The following is a 21,515-nucleotide window of genomic DNA, read 5'->3' as shown; positions in this document are numbered from 1 at the left end:
CTCAGGTGGGCAGACTGGAAATCCTGACCATTCTTTCCAGAAGGATCCTCAGGCAAGTAGGCTTCAGCAGCAGGGAGGCAAGTTCGAGTCCCCTGCTCTGGGTTTCTGAGGACCACTATCGGATCCCAGAAAGCCAGGAGCAAGTTGGTCTCAGCAGTTTGATGCTGCAGAACATTCCAGAAGGCAGAAACCCAGAATGGGTACTTTTTTCCCCAAGAGGGAAACTGAATTATCCTGAGGTCTCCTGTGGCCCTCACAATGAGGTACTCGTCAAGACTCATGCAGTGTCTCTGACTGGACCAGCATCTGAGGACAAGGAGACCTGAGAGACCTTGCAAGACAGGGGGCGTCAAGAAATTTCTAGAATTGTCAATACCTGGACCCACAGAGCTTGCCAAGGGTAGAGGGGGAGAAAAGTCCCAACAAAGACTCAAGGGAGGAGGAGGAAAAAAAAAACTTTAATGTCAATATATGTCTTTTTTTTTTTTTTTTTTTTTTAAATCCTGGCTCAGGGCACGGGGTTGGGTAATTGAGTTCCCAAAACCTGATAAAAGTCAAAGTGAAGTACTGCTGCCATACCCGGTGGGGGCAGACCCCGAGGAGGGGGGATAAACAGAGAATAGAAAAGGAAAATGTTTTTTGCCTACCTACGGAGCAACGAGCCAGGCTCGGACTCAAACTCAGTAACCCGCTACGCCGTCTGCCCTACTCCCAAGCCTTCGCTTTGCGTCCAAGTGCAGCGTGAGAGCAAATGCGAGAGACCGAAACAGACACTCAAAGCATCATGGGTAGGGGTCAAGGGTTGGAGGGATGGTCAAGCTGCTGGGAGGAGAAAGCAGACATACTAGAAAAGCCACGCCAATTAAGTGTTTTAGTACCAAAGGGGGCAGGAAGGCCCTATTACCCAAATATCCCTTTCTGAGACCTCATCGGCCTGTTTTGCTTTGAATGGTAGAGGCAAGCTAGGGAGCCATGCCCTGGCCCTCGCCTCTCCAAATCCTCTGGCTGGGCTATGGTCCCTTGGGGCTTGGGGATGCCTGATTCTGTGTGGTCTATGCTAGAACAGGAGAGGCTCAAAAATATCAAGGCGGGGACCCTGACTCTAAGGGTGTGTAGGGAAGGGCAGAGGTACCCACTCCAAGTCATGGGGAGGGAACAGAGGACCGACCAGTCTCATCTACAGAAGACAAGGGTAGGGAAGCCTATAGAAGGCAGGCAGCCTCTCCTTGTGGCCCAGGCTGTGCTGGCTCTGGTATTACAGGAACAAGCCCAAAAGGTACCAGGTCCCTTTGTGCTGTCACTTGGTTATCCCAAAACCCATCTCTGCCCATTTGGACTGCTGGTGAGTGAAGAGAGGAGGTGGGAACTGAAGGAAGACTGGCCAATAAGAGCAGAGTTCTGGTCCCAGGGGGCTCAAGCAAAGTTAGATGGTACCATTCCAGTTCATTCTGACCCTCCTCCCCATGGCCTGGGGCCATGCTCAGGGGCCGGTGAAATGGTGCTACCCATCTAAGCATTTTCAAACTCTAGCTCTAAAGGGGATTTACCCTGAAGCAGTCCCTGGCTAAGGGGTGATGCCCAATTTCTTCCCTCACAGGGACATTTTCTGGTTGAAGGGCCTGGGGGCTCTTGTATTTCTAACTGTGGGTTACGATTCTGATATTGGAAAAGTGGAAGCCAGAATGTACTTTTGGGTGGTGGGCCCCTAGCTGAGTTAAGGCCAGACAGACCTCAGTTCAGCAACCCCAAGAAATAGCATTTTCGACCCTCAACATGGCAACCAAGCCAACACTTTCAAATTGAACGAGGAATAGAAAAAAACAAAACAACAACAAAAAAAAAAAAAGCAGAAAAACCCAAATTGAGAAGATGGCCAACAGGCCTTGACTCTGAACTGCCCACATGCCCTTCAAAACAGAAATATGTGTCAGCAAACAGCTACTGGTAAGTTAATTGTTGTTCTTGTTGGGTTTTCTTTTCTTTTTTTTTTTTTTTTTTTAAACCGCTGGTGGAAAAGTAGCAGAAGCTTCCAGAAAAATAAAACACAGACAAGCAGCTTAAAAGGAAAAAAAAAAATAAAAAATAAAACAAAACAGAGAGATGATACAACACTGGACTGTACACCTGAAAAATGGGATGAGTGTCGAGATACCAGGGATATTTGAATAACAGAGAAGCAGTCCACCATGTCTATGGCTTCTAGAGTGGGGACGAAGAGCGGGAAGAGAGGAGGGGGGAAGGGAGGGGTGGATGGAAGGGGGGGGGGAACGGCAACCTGACGTCTAGTTAAGGACATAGCAAGAGAAACGAGGCACACAGTTTAGTTAAAAATGAACTCGGTATGTTTAATAAAGCTCGGCATCAACCAAAATCGCGGTACAAACAGCGAGTCACACGCCCACACAAGAAGTCCGGTTTTGTCTTTTTTTTTCTTTCTTTTTCTTTCTTTCTTTCTTTTTTTTTTTTTTTTTTTTTTTTTACAAAATGCTCCTTGGGCAAGCCTCCGCCAGGCTCGAGCCAAGAGAAAACCCAGGCCGGCCTGGGAGTCTGGGGAAGGTTAGGTTAGGCTTTTGGATTGGGGATGGGGATGGGGGTATATCTTGGGGGGAATTTAGAGGGGAGGAGGGTGAGGAATTCTGGGAGAATAAAAACAAGTCCATGTAAGAGCTCCGTTAAGGGCTGGCCAAATGGTGTTATCACAAGTTTAAGTAAAAATAAAAAGCAAACACAAACCAAAAATAGAGGCGGATAGGGCAGACTACGCTGCCAAAAAACCTAGACGGCTACAGCCATCCCTGCCGTGTGCACACTCTCTCGCACGCTCGCTTGCTCTCTCTCTCTCCCCCACTCATTCTCGCTATAAAAACATGGAAGGTTATTTTGCGTTTGGCACTAGTAACCTTGATCAAAGGAGTCCTCCGCGGAAGAGTCGCTGAAGGAGGAGTGGGCCTCGGCCTCTCGGAGCAGCAAACAGAAGGACTGCTTCCTGCTGGTGGCCTCCTTGGGTTTCAAAGTCCGGGGGCCTGACGGGCCCCTCTTGGTCAGCTTAGGGCCTGTGGCTGGCTTGCTGTTCTTGGCCACCATGCCAAGGAGGGATGAGGTCAGTTTGGAGCTGGAGGGGCCCTGGGCTGACCACGAGTTCTTCAGGAGGTCCTCATCTTCGTCTGAGTCCGTATCTGCAGTCAAAGTAGGTTTGTTTTGTTTATTTGTGTATGTGTAAGTGGGGTCTCGTATGTGTGTGGGGGGTGGGGTGGGGGGGTGTCGTCACGTGCACATGTGTGTATGTGAATGACTTCGGAAACCAGAGGTCAGTCAACCCTGATCTTGGATCCTCAAGTGCCCACCATCTTTTTAAAAAATGTTGCTGTATTTTAATTTCTTCTGTGTGCATGTGTCTATGTCTGGGGACATGAGTGTGCCAGGGAACTCGGGAGAGAGTCAGAGGACAACTTGTGTAAGTCAGTTCTCTTTTTCCATTCTATGGGTCATGGGGGGGGTGGGGGTGTTGCACTCAGACTTATCAGAAGCATGCACCTTCTCACCTGTCTTTTATGTAGGTGCAGGGGCTGGGGATTGAACCTGGGTCCTCATGCTTACACAGCAAGCGCTATACTCACTGAGCCATCCTCCCAGCCCTTCCAAGTATGTTCTGATACAGGTAAGTTGTGGGGCCCAAGGAGGAGGGTGCTGGTGTCTTTTTTTTTTTTTTTTTCCTGTCAGTGGCCCGGGCTACAGATGTAGAACCCAGTGCCAACTGCCCACAGGCCTGGGCATGGGTGGCACCCCAGCTCTCCTCTGACCTGGCATGCACAGCTAGGATTGCCTGCTGAGAGGCCCTTTCCGCTGCTGCCACCCCCTGTCTTGGGTACATCCACTTCTTCAGTCACAGGGTGGGGGACAGGGGGAAGTGACATCTGAGTGAGTAACAGTCAGAGAAAGGACCCTACCATATCTCCTGGCCAAAAGCATGTGGTTCCCTCCACCTACAGATGTCATACAGCCCAGTGGCGGTTTTAAGAGGACACGACTGACAAGGACCAATCCTATGCATCTCTTCCCGCTCCTTCCTCAACTTCACAGCAACACTAGACTGACGTGGGCTGCAGGTGAGGGCACCCACTAATGAGATTAGCTCTCGGCCAGCCCCGCCCCCCCCAGCCCCTCTTTTCCATCAGACAACTGGCTGACCAGTTTACTGCCTATGCTGTTCCCTAAGTCTCTGGTATAAACACACAGTTGTGTTGCCAGGGTTGAGAAAAGAGTCCAATAGACGGAAGCTCTTTGGTCCCTTCCAACTTCAACCCAAATATCCACCATCTTGACCTTCTGCTGGGCTGTTGAGCAAGACTGGAAGGGGCCCCAAAGACAAGACAGACATCCTTGATCTGCTAAAAACCTACACAGAACAAGACAGCGTGAAGACACACAGCACGAGCCTGACAGTGCCTAACATCTCCAAGAGAAGCATGCAGAGGCACGGGTGTCCCCTACGCCATTGTACCGATAAGCTCCACTTTCCATCACAACCAGGACCCCAACTTCAGGGGAGCCCACCAAACCACAGTCCTTTACCAGAAAATCTCCCATGATCATACACACACTGTGTGTGTGTGTGTGTGTGTGTGTGTGTGCAGGCTCACTTACATGTATCACAACACACACGAGATGGTACTTGGCTCTCTCCTTCTGAATAGTGCACTCAGGTTTGCAAGCTTACGATGTAAGCACTAGCCACTGCCCCATCCTTCCTTCTCATGTGTCCTAACTTGTTCTTCCATGGCCAGAGAAGCCTACAAGTGACATTCTGCCAACCTGGCCTTCCATACATCAGATAGGACATGACATTTATGTCTTCCGACCCCAACTGGAAAAGCAAGAGTCCACCCCTCCCTTCCACGTTCTGCCACAAGCCCTTCAAGGTCCTTCTTTCCCTGTGCCCCTTCAGGACGGGAGACTAAGTGACCTCACCATTCGGATGTGAGGGGCTCTGCTGCTAATACGATCTAACGTGTTCCTGGTGCGTGAGGGCTGGCTGAACCTCATACCCATTAGAGCATTGTTGGTCCTGGAGACCTCCAGGTCAAAGAGAACCAAAAATGTACACGATTCACACACCACAGCAAATTAACCCTATGGCCAGCACAGTTCACCTCCATGAGCGTGAGCTACTCACACCCGGGGAAGCCTAAGACAATGCCTGAACTGCAAAGCTCATAAAACTGAGTTTAAACTGTGTGCCAGGTGAGTTCCTTTAATCCCAGCACTCAGGAGGCGCAGGCAGAGAGCTCTGTGAGTTCAAGGCCAGCCTTAGCTGTACAGTGAATTCTAAGTCCACCATGGCTACGCCATGAGACCCCTCTTGAGAGAGAGAGGGAGAGAAGAAAGGAAGGGGGAGGGAGAGAAGAGAAGAGGAGGGGGAGGGAAGGAACAGGAAACACTGAGCTGAATTCCTGGCCCAGCAGTTACAAGCATTTGTTTTTCTAGATGACCCAGGTTCTGTTCCCAGCCCCTCGTGGTGACTCACGGTCGTCTATAACTCCGGCTCTAGAGAATTCAACATCCTATATTGACCTTCGGGTACATCCATATGTACCCATGTATACACACATGCACAGAAATCATTTTTCAAAAAGCAACACTGAGGGAGCTTGGGCTCAGTGGCGCTTGCCCGCTACTCCAGCGCTCAGGCGAGTGGATTGGAAACTCAAGTTTAGACCAGTAAAGACTACACAAAGAGACTTTACCGAGACGGAAAGGGGGAGGAGACAGAAGATGGAAAAACACTCCTATCTGGCAATTTCTACGTCTGGCTCTATTTAGATCAATTTCCCAGCACAGCCAGCAAAAAACGGAGAAGAGACACACCTTATCTTCTTTTTCAATGGACATTCAAACTCATGTGCACATACATCTGCCAGAAACCAGGGTCTAGCCAAGCCTAAAATGCAGTGAATCTGACAGAATATGAGCAAACCCTGAGGACACCGACTGGATAAGAGAAGCCCCTCCCGTTTTCCCAAGCAGCATCAGGTGTGCGTGCAGGCAGAATGCATGTGTACCTATTTCTGTCAGGCAGAGGGCCGAGGCCCATACAAGAGGCCAAGGAGCACACACAAGGCCGGTCTCAACTTAAATGGAATAAAAGCTCAGTCAGTCCCTTGGTCTCAGAGGCTGCTCTATGTCCTTGGCTCCCTACTCACACATGGCTCTTGTAGTAGACAAGGCCGCAGCAGGAACACTCTGGCCATGGCAGCCATCTGTAATGGGCAAGTGGATTAAACCGGACCTGGTCCATTTTCAATTTGTCTCTTCCTACTTAGGAATATACTTTCTCCTCCCAACCCCTCCATAACCCACTAACACTACCGCCCATCTGTGGGCGTGTGTGGGTCATGTGGGTATGTGACTGTGTAGACGTGACTGGATGTGTAGATGTGTAGACACGTGTGGATATGGGCACAAATGACCCACGTCCTACTGGCAATGGAACCCATCACCTCTAGCACACGGAAGAAGTCACTCCAGGCCTCTCTAAGCTAAGCGGCTGCAAACTCTATGGCACAAGGTCTCCACAATGAGGTGGCTTCCGGTGGGCCAGTGGAAGGCCAGCCACTAACACCTGCCTCCGCCCACCGACCGCACATGTCTGTCCAACAGTTACATCTGCTTCTCAGTGGTGAAATTCTAGCCTCAGGCACAGTGCAAAGCTGCAAGGAACCCTGAAGTCCCTCTGAGGAGGGCAAGAGAGATTAGGAGCAAACGAGATTAGCCTTCGCCATGCGATGAAGCTGAAGGCTGTACTTACTGTAAGAGTGACTGCTTACTTCCGAGGCAAATGGAGAATGGACAGACTTGGGCTGGCCTCTGGCCTTGAAGCCCCCCTCCATCTTCCTGGCTTTGGAAGCTCTTTTGTGTTTACCTTCTCTGGAGGGTTTCAGGGACAAGCCGAGTCCTTTGGCCAGCGCTTTCCTGTCCTTGCCCAGCAGGCTGTCACACTGTGTCAAGAACCTGCCACAGCCCCCACTGGTTTTCCACTTCCCCCCGGGGCTGTCGGAAAACTTGAAGGGTGACTTCAGCTTGTCTTGCTTTGTGAGGGAGAGGGCTCTGTCTAGCTTGCTTGCCAACTGCTCCTGGTCACTGGACATCTTTTTCTTCTTAATCTTTAGCTGGGGAGGTAAGGTCACAGATTATGAATATGGCTGAATAAGACAGCGAGTTTCAAGTCACAATGCTTTGGAGATCAGGCTAACTCTAGTCCCACATCTTCTAGACTTGTGGTAAACTGCTTAACTCGTCCTCCGACCTTCCATCTAAAATGGGGCTATCTGTCTCTGAGCAGCACAGGGCTCTCGTGAAGATAACCAGGGTCGGGTCCATGCATCCGGGCCAGTGAGATGGCTCAGCGGGTTGAGGGTACCTGTTGCCAAACCTGATGACCCGAGTTCGATTCCCTAGGACCTAAATTATGGAGAAAACAGACTCTGACTTCCAAGGGTACCTCACACACATGCCCACACATGCATACATGTACACACCCAAACTGCCACATACATACACCTACCCACACATATACCCATGCCCATACATATGCCCATCCACACACACTCACACACCCATACATACTCACCTCTACACACACACACACATGCCCACATTCACACCCACTCACATTCACTCACACACACATATACCCACACCCATACATGCCCATACATACACCCACCCAAATTACCCAACATATACCCACACTCAACACACCCATACATACTCACCCCCTCCCACAGATACATCCACACATGCTCCATACACACCCACATCCATATTCCCACACCCACTCACACATGCACCCACATTCACACCCACCCACACCCACTCACACATGCACCCACATTCACACCCACCCACACCCACTCACACACGCACCCACATTCACACCCACCCACACCCACTCACACACACATATAAATAAAGTGGGGAGTTAGATGACATGGAGATAAAGATCCTATAATCTTCTTGCAAAGGACCCAAGTTCAGTTCTGAACACACAGCCCCTGTGACAGCTCCGGGGACACGACACTCCCTTTGGATGCCGTGGCCATCTGCACTGACGTGCACACATGGATACATATCGTTTGCAAACAGCGGAAATAAGTCTTTTCAAAACACAAATACAATAAAACACTTAATAGAAATGCCTTGTCCGGGGTCTGAAGAAACCACTCCATAGTTATTTATATTTATTTCTGGCTGCTCTTCTAGAGAACTCGGATTCGATTCCCAGCCCCCACGAGGCAGCTCAGAACCATCTATGACTAGTTCCAGGAACTCTGACGCCCTTGTCTGGTCAACACAGGCAGTGAACGCATGTGGTGCACAGCCATACACACAGGCACACACCCGTATACATAAAATTGTAAAGTTTTTTAAAGACGCCTGGCCTAGTGATCACTTATTAAAAGCTGTTGCCATGGGAACGGTCCTGGCCAGCACCCGCCTTTCCATCCCGGTTTTCCGCAGCCCCGTGTGAGAGCGCCTACGGAACTCTGAAGAAGCGGGCTACAGATGGGTTGAAGAAGGTAGCTGGATGAACCAATGGGAGCCAAGACTGGAAGCCGCCCAGAGTGGAGCAGATCTGCTTTCCATCTCAGCCTCCCACGGCAGCTGCCGGTGGCTGCTGCTCAGTCTGAACCAGTCTGTCCAACTAAACAGGTCAGAGCTGCCAAGAAAACGCCCGGAGTGTGCCTTGGATGCTTGGACCGGGGAGAATGATTAGAGATTTCACAGATTAAATTTCTCCTTGCACGTTTATCGCCAACGGTAGTCATTTGTTGAAATGAAATGTGCAGTTTCAAAGGCATTAGCGCTCTGCCATTTCTGTGCGCTAGCTCTGTATCTTTAATCAGGCAGCAATTGCAGGAGGCGAGGGAGAGAGAGGCTGGCATGGCGTTGTTGAGATAATTAACAAAAGCGTCTCTCACCATGACCCGAGGGGAAGAGAGATCCTGGGCAATCTTTTCACTTTTCACGCCTTCACTTCACACCCTTATTTGTTTGAATTTTGTTTTTCTGAGAGAGGGTCTCATTGGGAAGCCCTGACTGAACTTGTTAGATAGACCAGGCTGGACCTGCACATATCACTAGGACCTTGTATCTGATATAGCTTAATTTTTTTTGCATATATGTATGATGCGTGCATGCGTGTGTGCGTATGTGTACATGTGCATGCATGCACGCACGCAGGGGACACACATGCACTTAATGCAGACAGAGAGGAGATTGACAGAGGGTATATTCCTCCCTCATTCTCTCTACCTTATACACTGAGGCAGGGTTTCTCATTCAAGCTAGGACAATACCCAGAGCTAGACATTCTGTCTGGTCTCAACAGCCATCCTCCTAAGATTAGGAGTTAGAGATCAACCACCATGCCCACCGGTGGTTACAATAACTCCACTTATTATACTTGCACATTAAATGGTTTACCCACCGAGCCCTCTCCACAGTCCCCAAACCAACTACCTCCCCCATCCAGCCATTTTGCGTGACATTTCCCCTCTGATGACAAAAATCAATCAAAAAACCCTCTTCCCACAAGGCTTCATGAGGTAGAACATTAGCATTCAGAAACAGGGTCTGCAAGCACATGGTCTCAGGGCTCTGCAGAAATGAGAAATTACCCCTGGAGAAGTCCCACGGAATCACAACAGCAAGGTGCTCATTAAACAATTATGCCACTAAACAGAGTCACCGCTATTCGGCTGTGCACGTGCGATCTAACCTCCCGCTTGCTGAAGCAGAAGACTGCACACAAACCAATGTGGCTTTTAGCCCTACCTACGCCTCCTGTTCCTTTGCCAGGTCCTTGATCTCCCTTGGGCCTTCCTTTTCTCCTGGCAGTGAGGAAGCTAACTCTGACCGTTTCTTTACAGAAGTAGGGATCAAGAGACCCCCATGGAGAAAGTTGTTTCTCAGGTATTACCTATACAGTCCTCCAAGTTGAGACCTTTGTCTCCAGTAAGTCTGCAAGACTGAGCTGTTTACTGACCTGACTCATAAAATCAGATGAGGATTCATGATCGTCCCAGCTCTGGTTCCTGCTTCGAGCTTTCCCCATGCTGACGAGGGCCTCTTGCTCCTCCTCAGGCCCCTTGTGTCTCTTCCTTATCCCCGCTCCCAGATCATAGTCATCTGATGTCAGCAAGGACTTGCTGCTCAGCCTGAAAGCCAAACACACCGTGGGGGTCAGCACCTCAGCCAGGCCACAGGCAAGGGGGGAGGGGCTCTGCACCCGTGTGGCCCTGAAGGGTTGGGCTCTCCATGGAGAAAGAAGAAACAGTGGTGGACACCAGAATAATCAGTGTGGGGAGACAGATTAATGCTAGCGAGAGAAGGGGAAAAGAAAAAAATCTTCACCTCAACATCCTCCACCAGAGTCTCTCTGATGTGGTCACACACACACACACACACACACACACACTTGAACAAGTAAGACATATCTTTACCAAAATCGCACCAAGAGCAAAGGTCAGAAAGTCCTAAGGAAATCTACCAGGCAGGAGAGATTATTACACTGAGAGCCGTAGGACCAGGGGTGGGGGTGAGATGGGTGGGGGTGGCTACCCTGGGTCCCTCTTTCTGGAGAACAGGGACACATATACAAGTTTGTCTCAATTTGTGAATCTGCCTCTTGATTCCAAAATGTTGGGGTGACAGGTCTGGGCCACCCCATCTTGTGCATGGAGGTAGAACCCAGGGCTTTGTGCACGCTAGGCAATTACTATCCCCAGAGCATTCTTGGGTTATTTGTTTTTTAGGGTTTTAGTTTTTGTTTTTTTTTTTTTTTCTTTTTTCTTTTTTTCGGAGCTGGGGACCGAACCCAGGGCCTTGCGCTTGCTAGGCAAGCGCTCTACCACTGAGCTAAATCCCCAACCCCAGTTTTTTTGTTTTTTGTTTTTTTTTTTTAATACAAGAGGAAACTGAGATCAGAGGCTCAGAAAAGCTAACACTGGGCCTAAGGTCACAAGGAGGGGTGGAGCCAGGACTCTAGCTGTAAGTTTAGTGGAATGGTAACACTTGAGGTTACTGGGCCTGCATTGATGGTGGCCCCGGTTGTTTTATCTATTTCCCATCATCTCTCGTTCACCGTCTCCTGTAGCTGGTGACATATGTGTTCACCTCTTGTTCTTCTGCCAGTCAGGAGCACCAAGGTTAACTACAAGATGGGGCCATTTTCTCAGGACAAGACCATGACCATTCTATTGCCTTGCCTATGGTCACTCCAAGACAACTTTTTGTTTCCAAGCGCGGGAAACAAGCACCCCATGTATCAACCCCTTTCCTCATCAGGGCTGCTTGCGGGTATGCAGGGAGGCTGAGCCCATCTGGACAGACGCCTTGCCCTAGAGAGAAAGAGCCCTCATCCCAGTCAGCAATCAAGACAACCTCAGAAGGACCCCTCTGAAATGGCTGCAGCACAGCCCTGGTCTCCTGTGGGATCCCGCCTGCCCTAGAAGGATGGAGTTGAATTGGTACTTCCGGTAGGGAGGAGCCACAGAAAGAAGCAGGAGTCTGACCCCAATGGTGAGGAAGTGGGTAGGGCAGAAGGCGGGACCAAGTGTTCAGGTTAGAGTTAAGCCTCTGAGGGTCTCTCCATTCTCTTCGCTCACCCTCCTGGGACTGGACAGCACTCCGGGCTCCCTGGGAGCTGCCGTTCAGGGACCAGAACGCCAGGCACTACCAGGTCCCCTGGCGCCCGGCGTGGGGCGCCGTCGAGGGGGGCCCTGCTCCTCCCCTCCGAGCTGGGTACCAGTCAGTTCCCGACCCACCGAGGGGCCAGCCTTACTTTCCGCTACCGCTGTGGCTCTTCCCTCTCTTGCAGGGGGGCGACAGGGCGCTCGGGGTGTGGGTCCGTTTCCTCGGCCTGCCAGGGCCTCTGCGTGTCAGGCTTCTATGGGCATCCTCGTGCCTGTCCCTTAAAAAGAATTCACAGGCTCGGCTAGGAACCTGGGGTGGGCGGGAAGCGGAGTGGGGCACTTGGGTCCACGCACACACCTAACCACTACCAAAGTCAACCTACCGACCAGCTATCCAGGATGGGGCGAAAACTGGGGAGAGACTCACCCCGAGTCCCGGCGTCTCTGGAGCTTGACCAGTTCCCGCTGTTTCTCTTTGTACCGTCGCTGGACCTCTGCCAGTCTCATCCGGAAGTCCAGCTCCAGCGCATCCATGTCCTCCAAGGAAGACTTCATAGCAAACATCTACAGGGGGTAACAGGAGAGAGACAAATAAGGAGGCTGATGTCTGGCCCCTTGCTGTCCCCATTGCTGTCCCCTATTTTCGTTGGTTTGTTTTAGAGACAATGTCTCATGTAGCCCAGGCTGGCCTCAAACTCAGTGTGCACCCACACTTCCTAAAAGTAGACACTGCCCAGGCAGGTGGTTCCAACGCTTAAGATGACAAGTGTGTTATTTACACACACAGGCCCCCACAGTCTGCTTCGAGCTACTGAGACCACGCAGGCAGCAAAGAGTAGCCCCAGGCCTCATTGCCAGTGTGCTTTCATGCTAATTCATCACACTGTCCCCAAGGGACATCCCTGACCCAGTATGAGGGATGGTACAGTATGCCAAGAAAGGGGAGATGACCCACTGTGGGCCACATAGCCAAAAGGTGAAGGTGGCTGGATGGCTGGATCCCACCCACCGGCCTGCACACTGCCAGGCTTCTGCCCCTCAGGCCTCCAGGAGGAAGGGAGGACAAGGGCTCACCCGCTCCTCTTTCTTCTGCATCCAGCTGTACTTCTTGTTAGAGTTCAGTTCTCGTGGAAGCCTCAGGTTCTTGAGGGAGTCTGACAAGGGGCTCTCCAGCACCTCCTTCAGCATGTGGCTGCTGGCCGCCAGCAGGCTTTCCAGGGAGGGTCTCACCACCAGGTTTGGCTCTGGACCTGGGGAAGGGAGAGAACCCAGTGAGTCAGTGCTGGGACCTGGACCACGGGCAAGATGGCTGCACCCACTCAGCCAGCCATCAAGAGGCCAGACCAAACTCCCAGATACTACAGTTTAGCCTGGCTCTGGGCCACACAGCATTGGGATCTACTACACTGTGTGTGAAAGGCCAGGAACGTCTTGGAGTAACCAAACACTGGCAGAGGTTCCTTCCCAGGACAATGGCTATCCCCACGTGTCTACTTGATTTCTCCTTAGTGAATATATTGTGTCCCACATCAGGAAACAGGTCCAGGGAACTGGGTGTGGTTCATACCTGTCACCCCAGCATCCAGAAGAGTTAGGCAGGAGGACCAGGTTCAGGCTACATAGAGACCCTCTCTCCAAACAAATCCTGGGGGGCAGGGGTTGGGGGAGAGCTTAAATGGCTGAAGACAGCTCAGTAGGTAAGGGAGTGCACTGCTCTTCAGAGGATCTGGGTTTAATTCCTATCCCTCAGTCAGGCATCTTCCAGCCAACTGTAACTCCAGCTCCTGAGGGATCCAACCCTGTGTGTGTGTGGGGGGGGGGGAGTATATTGAGCCTGGTCTATAAAGAGAGTTCCAGAACAGCCAGGGCTACACAGAGAAACCCTGAGAGGAGGAGAGGAGGGAGGAAGAAGAGAAGGAAGAAGGAAAAGAGAGAGAAATAAAAAGTACGAACTCGACTAGAAAAGTAGCTGGATGAGGAAAAGGCTTACTGTGCTTAAATGCCCAGTACACGGGTAAAGCCCGGCACAGTAACACATAATCAGGCAGAGGAAATTTTCTAGAACCCCTGAGAACCAGCTACCTGGCATAGCCTGTGGCAAAAAGGGTGCCATAGGAAAACAGACCCCAGATGTTGTTTTCAGACCTTCACACACGTGCTGTGGCATATGCACATAACACGAACACGCATGTGCATGCACACGCACACCCACAAAAACAAAGCACAAAATCAAGGAAAAAGGTGTAATGCCCCAACACTTGGTCTCCTCTGGGGGAGGATATGATGCAGTGTGTGCTGTAGTTCAGGAATGTTCTCTCATGTTCCAAGATTCCTATCACACTCAGCCTCCCGTATAAATATTAAAATACAGTGTAAGGCTGGGGATGCTGGCCCAGCCGATAATGTGCTTGCTAGCAAGCACCAAGCCAGAGGCTCAGTCCCTGGCACCATATAAAAAGGCATACTGGTCCTCGATAGTAATCCCAGTACCCAGAAGGCAGGGGGATCAGGAGTTCAAGGTCATCCTTTGTTACATAAGGAATTTGGGGCTGTCTGACCTCCATGACATCATGTCTGGCTTCTGCTCCGGCTGCCTCAAACTCAAGAGCCTCTTGCCTCAGCCTCCCAAGTGCTAGAATCAGAGGCTTGTACCACCGAGCCCGACTACTTTACATTTTACTTTTATTTTACTTGCCGCCTGTGTGTGTTCGCATGCACGTGTGAACATGTGTATGTGCAAGCGTGTGTGCACGCGAGTGTGCCCGTGTACGCGTATGGAAGAAAAACAGAAAGAAAAACGTGCTAGACACACAACAGTGTGCACTCGGGGGTCAAAGGTCGGGGGTCAAAGGTCGGGGGTCAAAGGACAACTTTCAGGAATTGGTTCTCTACTTCCATCCTGAGTTATGGAGAATCGAACGTAGATCTTTAGGCTTGCAGCAGGCACCTCGCTCACTGAGCCGTCTCGGAGATGCTGTCTCCAAACTGATATTTCTTTTTCAATCTGAACATTAACCCGTTTTTGGCTACCATCCAAGTATGCTTGAGGAAAAAAAAACAAAAAAACAAAACGCAAACCTCCGTGTCTGAAGGCCAAGAGGGTGAGCATCTCAACATTTAATAATCAGGCTTCGAGGCCCTCTCCCTAATGCCACTGGGTGGACTCCTCTGCTGGGGAATGTCCTGTGTCACTGAAGCCTCCCTGACTTTCCCCGCTAGATGGCAACAGCGTCTTCCTAAACCGGTTATGACCAGAATTACTGCTGCCAACAGAGGTGACAAATAATACCTCCTCGCTCATTGAAAAAAAAAAAAAAAAAAAAAAAAATCAGTGGCCCGGGTTTTTTTTTCTCTCGGAGCTGAGGACCGAACCCAGGGCCTGCAAGCGCTCTACCACTGAGCTAAATCCCCAACCCCTTTATTTCAATCTTTATTTATATAATTATTGACTTTTTATTCTGTTTTGTTTTGAGATACGTAACTCTGCTGACCTGGGACGAACTATGTAGACCAGGCTGGCCTTGGACTCACTCCTAAAGATGTCGCTCTCCAGCTCCATTTCTTTTTTTGTTTTTGAGACAGTGCCTCATGTAGCCAAGGCTAGACTGGACACAAGAGTCTGCCTTCGAATCCCAGACACTCTTGCTTGCTTCCTGAGTGCTGGGTGACAGGCTGTCCCACCACACCTGGATTATACAATTCAAGCGATAGAGCCATGGCTCTGTCCTAGGCACACATGCTACTACCCTGAGTTACAGCTTCAGACCTTTTTGCTTGGCTGGTTCTCACAGCTGGGATTACAGCCCCGGGCCACCCAACAGGTGGGCTTTATTCTTGTATGTTGGATTGTGTGGGCTAAGCCATCTCTCCAGCCCAGGTTTTTGTTTGTAAAATAAATGAACTCCATGCAGCAGTGAATCAACCAGGGTCCTAGCACATCAGACTGAATGAAGCGGGCTAGCCTGCTCTGCTCCACCCCTATCATTTCAACATCCCCAGTGAGGCAGACGATGGCAGATTCGAATTACAGAGGGGGACTGAGGTTTGCCAGGCCCTTCTCCCTTCCAAACCTCCCACCTGGTTGGTCCAAAGCTCACCAGGTCACACATTCCAAGCCAGGCTTTATGGCTATGGTTGTGACCCCTAACTTAGCAAACTGGATTCTAATCCCAGTCATCTTAGTACAAAAGAGCCTCCTGCCTCAGTCTGCCAAATGCCAGCACCGCAGGTGTGCGTCATCCCCAACAACCCCATAGGACCATTGGGGTGCAGCCTATGTACCCGGTTTCTACAGAGGTGGTGGCTGTGTCAGAGATTATTAAGGCCCTAACTTAATATATAGGTACCTTCTGGAGGGAATCAAAGTCTAAAAACAGGCAAAGGTCAGGCATCTACAAACAGGAGAAAAATGATTATATGGGTCTACAGCACGTTTAGAATCCCAGCACTCAGGAGGATGAGGCAGGGGGATTGCTCTTCCAATTCCTAGGCCAGCCTGGGTTTCATTTGTCTTTAAAAAAAAAAAAAAGAAAGACAATCACTACTCAGAGAAGCCCAGTCACCGGCAAAGTGTTGAGCAAATCCCAGCACGCGTGATCATCAGCTTGTGATGTCACTACTGGGGGTGACTGAGAGATGGGCCCAGCTTTTGCTCATGGCTGACCTTTGATTTGGGAGGGGTTACTCTCTAGCAGAATTGGGAGAGGTTCCTCAAAAAGCAACAGGGGTCCAGTGCAGAGGTGAAGGAAGGCAAACCCTGCTTCCCAACAAAAGGACTTTGTGTGTGTGTGTGCGCGCGCGCACGCACACACACGCGCATACATGTGCATATGCGTGTGTACATATGTGCATTCATATGTGAGTGGCGCCATCTCCACACCTGGAGGTGCAGACAGATACCAAGTCAGGTGTCAGTCTCCCTCCTTATTTGAGAAAAGATTTCTTGTCCTTGTGTATATACCACCAGGCTCAAAGGCCACCGAACTCCCGGAATTCTCCCATTTCCGCCTTCAATTCTGTTGTAGCAACAAAGGAATTTCAGAGGCATGCTAGCATAACTGGCCTCACACGGGTTCTAGGGATTTGAACTAAGGTCCTCACACATACGCCAATGCTTTACCCTTGGTGCCAACACCCCGGACTTTTTGTACTACAAAAAAAAGCATGAACTGCAGTGGGCCCCTGGCTCAGAGTCCTTACTAGGACTTCTGGGAAAGATACAGACTCAGCCCAGCTGAGCATGAGAGGAATTACTGGAAGCCCCAGTGAGAAGAGTGAGCCTGACAAAAATGAGGTCAACAGCGAAAAGTAGAACAGGAGACAGGCGGAAAAAGGAAGACCCAACCGGAAATGCACAGGAGAAAAAAAGCTCAAGATGATTGACAGTACGCAGACTGCACCTAATATTAGGTCATTAGTGCTCAACTAGGTTCCACGAGCAGATAAATTCTCTCTGCCTTTTCTTGGGCGGGGAGTGGGTGTTTGCAGAGGGTAAAGCAGGATCTAACATAGCCCAACCTGGCCTCAAACTCGGTACACAGCTAAAGATGATCTTAAGCTTGGATCTTCCTGACTCCATCTCTCTCTTTTTAAAAGATTTATTTATTAAATATAAGTACACTGTAGCTGCCCTCAGACACAGCAGAAGATGCATCGGATCCCATTACAGATGGTTGTGAGCCACCATGTGGGTTGCTGGGATTTGAACTCAGGACCTCTGGAAGAGCAGCCAGTGCTCTAACCACTGAGCATCCCTCCAGCCCGTGACTCCGGCTCTCAAGCATTGGGACTCCATGCCTGGTTCATGTGATGCTAAGAACAGAACACGCAGGGCTTCATGCACGCTGAGCGAGCAAGCACTCACTCTACCAAGTCCATTTATTTATGTGTGTGTGTGTGTGTGTGTGTGTGTGTGTGCGCGCGTGCGTGCGCACTCCCATGCCCACGTGCACACATGCTACAGCACACATGTGGCACTCAGAGGACGACTTTTGGGAAGTAGTTTTCCTCTGTTACTACATAGGTTCCAGGGCTCAAGACCATCAAGGCTTAGTGGAGGTGGCTTTACCCACTGTGTTACTCTTCTTACTGCCCCCATCCTGCCCACCCTCTCAAAACTTTCATAAACACACATCACATCAGGGGAAGTGGAACTAGAGGCTTAAGTCCATCAAAATGGCACCTCTGGTTATACACACTTTCTCACTCCTACCATCGACATTTAATATTGCACATAGAACCCATGGTTACTGGCCAAAGCAAGCACTGAGCCACGCCCCCAGTCCCTCAATGGGAGATTCTAGGCAGGGGCTCTACCACTGAGCCAGACCCCAGCCCCTCACTGGGGGATTCTAGGCAGGGGCTCTACCACTGAGCCACACCCCCAGCCCCTCACTGGGGGATTCTAGGAGGGGCTCTACCACTGAGCCACACCCCAGCCCCTCACTGGGGAATTCTAGGCAGGGGCTCTACCAGTGAGCCACACCCCAGCCCCTCACTGGGGGATTCTAGGCAGGGGCTCTACCACTGAGCCACACCCCCAACCCTCTTTTTACTTTTTATGGTGAGAACAGGGTCTCAATTAGTTGCCTAGTCTGGCCTTATTTTCTCTAGTCCAAATGGCCTTCAATTCATAATCCTCCTGCCTCAGCCTCCCATGTAGCTTGGATGGTAGACCTATGCCACCAAGCCTGGTTTTATAATTAAAAGCAAAAAAAAAAAAAAAAAAAAAAAAAAAAAAACAGAACAAAACAGACAAAAAAAAATGTGAATAAGACATATTCTGGGGGATCTTGGAAGTTTTTAAGAAAAAAAAATGGGGGGTTGGGGATTTAGCTCAGTGGTAGAGCACTTGCCTAGCAAGCGCAAGGCCCTGAGTTCGGTCCCCAGCTCCGAAAAAAAGAAAAAGAAAAAGAAAAAGAAAAAAAAATTAAATCTGTCACTCTACTCTGAAGCCCTGGGTGGCCCTGACTAGGCTGACCTAGAACCCCAGATACAGACCTGGGCCTCCAGGTTCTGACCCTGGGCAAATCACAGCTCAGGAATGCTGACGTGATAGGCATGCACCCCCTCCCACCAAGGTCAGCCCGATGCTCACCTGGAACCTCCTGGCCCCTCCGGTCCAGCTCCAGTTCAGCTATCTCACTCAGGAGGGTGATGCCCTGCAGGAAGCTGTGTTCCAGGACTAAGCTGGGGGCTGTGTCCAGCTTCTCCCCGCCTGGGACTCCAGTGCCTAGGGAGGGCAGAGGCCTGGCCTGGGGCAGCTCGGCTGCAGCTGCCAGTGCATTCATGCCAGCCAGTGGGTCATCCAGGCCAGGCAGGAGTGATTCGGGGTGGGTCTCTTCCAGATAGGTACTGGCAGGAGCAGGTGCAGCCTCCTGGGCCTCCAGGTTGAGACACTGGCCCTCTGGGACAGGCAAATCACAGTCTGAGAGCTCGAGGCTGGGCGGAGGCTCAGTCAGGGGTGGCTGGGGCAGACTGTCCTCAGGCCCTGTCTCTGCCACGGGCTCCTCCATTGGCACATCCAGGGGCACCTCCACCGGTTCTTCCTTAGCCTCCACCAGCGGCTCAGGTGTCAGCTGTGTCCCCAGCTCCAGGGCAGCCATGTGGGGCTCTGTCCTACTCGGTAGTTCTATCTGCGGTTCAGCAACCTGTGCGAAGTCTGACACTTCCGAGGGCTCCCGGCAGCCCGGACCTGCTGTGCTCAACGCCTGGGCCTCCAGAGGGCTACCTCCACAGCCACCTGCAGGGCTCACAGCCACCATGGTCTCTGGGACGGGCAGGGCCAGTGGTGACTCAAGGCGAGGGAGCTCTGTGGGGCCCTCTTCGATATCCTCGATTTCAGCCTTCACCTCCCGGTCAGCTAGCCGCTCCTCCTCTTGGCTATCCCGAGGTGGCTCTGGGATCTTAGAGGGTGACAGGCAGATGGGCTTGTCTTCAGGAGACAGTGCCAGGCGCTCAGGCCCGTCGGCCGGGAGTGGCACATCTGGGGCAAGGCCATCAGCATCAGCGGCTGCAGTAGGCTGTAGCAGGAAGGGGTAGGGTCTTCCATAGTGTGGTGGCAGGGCTTGGAATGGATACCTGGGGGGGATATCTGTCAAGGACGGAAGAAGTCAGTGAAGGGGGCTCCCCAAGGCTCTGACCTATCCCCATAACCTGAGTCAGAAAAGATATCCTATAACCAACGGTCCCCTGCTCAACCAGCTTGCAGGGTGGGGAGCACTTGCTGGTCCCCTGCCCTACCTCCACTGCCCTCTGAAATAACCCAGGACCCTTCTACAAGTCTGAGCCTTGGAGAGCAAAGTCAGCAGCCGCCATCTTGTCCTCACAAAGATCAATCAAGACTGGACCAGAAGCAAATGCTGAAGCCAGGTCTATGGAGATCTGTCATTCAGCCCAGGCTGCATCTCATGCTAATAGGGCAAGTTTCTAAAACTCTTATAGTAGTTGAGCATGGTAGCTCATGCCTTTAAATCCCAGCACTTGAGAGGCAGATCTCTGTGAGTTCAAGGCCAGCCCAAGCTACATAGGGAGGCACCGTCTCAAAACACAACAGGGCAAAAGTTCTTCATAGGAATAGTTTTACCCTAAATGGCAGGGGTGACTGGAAGGACTGCAGCAGCCTCAGGCCTGACACAGACCTGGGCAGTGCCCACTAGGAGCCTAACGAAGCACAACATCGTGTCAGCGCATGCTCCAGGCCGGGTGAGAGTTTAACCTTACGTAAGGCATTACAGCAAATGGCTGGTGGGGAGGGGGCGGGTCCCTGCGCAGACGAACGGAGCACTGATACACCATTCTGAATCAGAACCCAAATCCTCCCAAATGCAGCCTCGTAATCTTCCTTGTCCCCAGAAACAAGGACACATACCTCAGCCTCAAAAGCACCTGATAGGGGCTGGGGATTTAGCTCAGTGGTAGAGCGCTTACCTAGGAAGCGCAAGGCCCTGGGTTCGGTCCCCAGCTCCGAAAAAAAGAACCAAAAAAAAAAAAAAAAAGCACCTGATAACTACCTGGCTCCGGGACAGCATGTGTGGGTGTCAAAGAGGCTGCCCGGATGGGAACCGCTGACTGCTCCCAGAGTGACTACATACGGAGTTTGCAGGTCTGGGCATCCCCCTGCAGGGATACTATCAGGCTTATGACCCCTACACGCCACTTACAAGGGACTGGGAAGAAATCTCAAATGCATTCATTTCAGCAAGTGAGTGAGTAAATGAGCCAGTGGATGGATGGATGGATGGATGGATGGATGAGTACATGAACAGACAAGCTAAGCAAGTAAACCAGGCCACCAATGAACACTTGGGAAATCCAGTGTCCCACGCCAAGGCGCCCTTGTTCTACACTCCCACCTGTGAACAGAGCCTGGAACGGGCTGGGTGCCTCCTTCTCCAACTCCAGATCCTTCTTCTCCACCACGTTCTCAGGAGCCTCTTCCTTGCGGGTGAGTCCAGGGGTAGGAGGTGGGGAGGCAGGTGGCGGGCTGCTGGGGTGCGAGCTAGGTGTGGCGGGGTAGGTGTAGGCTGGAGGCTTAGACACATCCTCCACCTTCTGGATGACCTTGGCCTTCAGAGAGGTCACGGGGGAGGCTCGGGGAGATGGGGGTGGGCTCATGGCCTTGCCGTGGGTGCCTGTCGGGCCGGTAGCCAGACCGGCAGACTTTTGGGGCAGTAGCCCAGGGCCTGTAGCACTCAGGCCGGCCTTGCCTGTGGTCTCCAGGCCCCTCTTAGTTATCTTCTCCTCCATCTCGGTCCGATGCTCTTGTGCTTTCAACCGTTCCTGCTAAGGAAGCAGAGGAGGGGTAGGGTCGGCATGACAGGA

The 21,515-nt window shown here is 51.3% G+C and overlaps 1 protein-coding gene and 1 long non-coding RNA gene across 22 annotated transcripts in view; one reads left to right on the top strand and one right to left on the bottom strand.

The window, feature by feature from the left end:
* The window catches only part of Tnrc18 (trinucleotide repeat containing 18), a 95,885-nt gene that overhangs the window by 29,097 nt on the left and 45,273 nt on the right, over positions 1-21,515 (bottom strand). For 3 of the 20 annotated variants that reach the window (XM_087578246.1, NM_001107123.2, XM_087578252.1), the window contains 8 exon segments: positions 21,047-21,476; positions 18,790-19,785; positions 12,768-12,943; positions 12,121-12,257; positions 11,843-11,971; positions 10,046-10,217; positions 6,806-7,166; positions 2,901-3,176 (listed from right to left, as the gene is read on the bottom strand). In XM_087578246.1, the coding sequence (XP_087434372.1) occupies positions 2,901-3,176; positions 6,806-7,166; positions 10,046-10,217; positions 11,843-11,971; positions 12,121-12,257; positions 12,768-12,943; positions 18,790-19,785; positions 21,047-21,476 (2,677 nt within the window). 20 annotated transcript variants of the gene reach the window in all.
* On the top strand, positions 3,558-8,815 carry LOC148002208 (uncharacterized). Of its 2 annotated transcripts, none has more exons than XR_015634661.1 (3): positions 3,558-3,658; positions 3,990-4,106; positions 8,518-8,815. It is a non-coding gene; the product is annotated as an uncharacterized LOC148002208 (long non-coding RNA). The 2 variants fall into 2 exon arrangements; XR_015634662.1 differs by lacking the exon at positions 8,518-8,815 and adding an exon at positions 5,485-5,636.

This window comes from Rattus norvegicus, chromosome 12 (genome assembly GCF_021556685.1).
Source record: "Rattus norvegicus strain SHRSP/BbbUtx chromosome 12, alternate assembly SHRSP_T2T, whole genome shotgun sequence".
NCBI lineage: Eukaryota > Metazoa > Chordata > Mammalia > Rodentia > Muridae > Rattus > Rattus norvegicus.
This window is presented reverse-complemented; position numbering and strand designations above follow the sequence as displayed.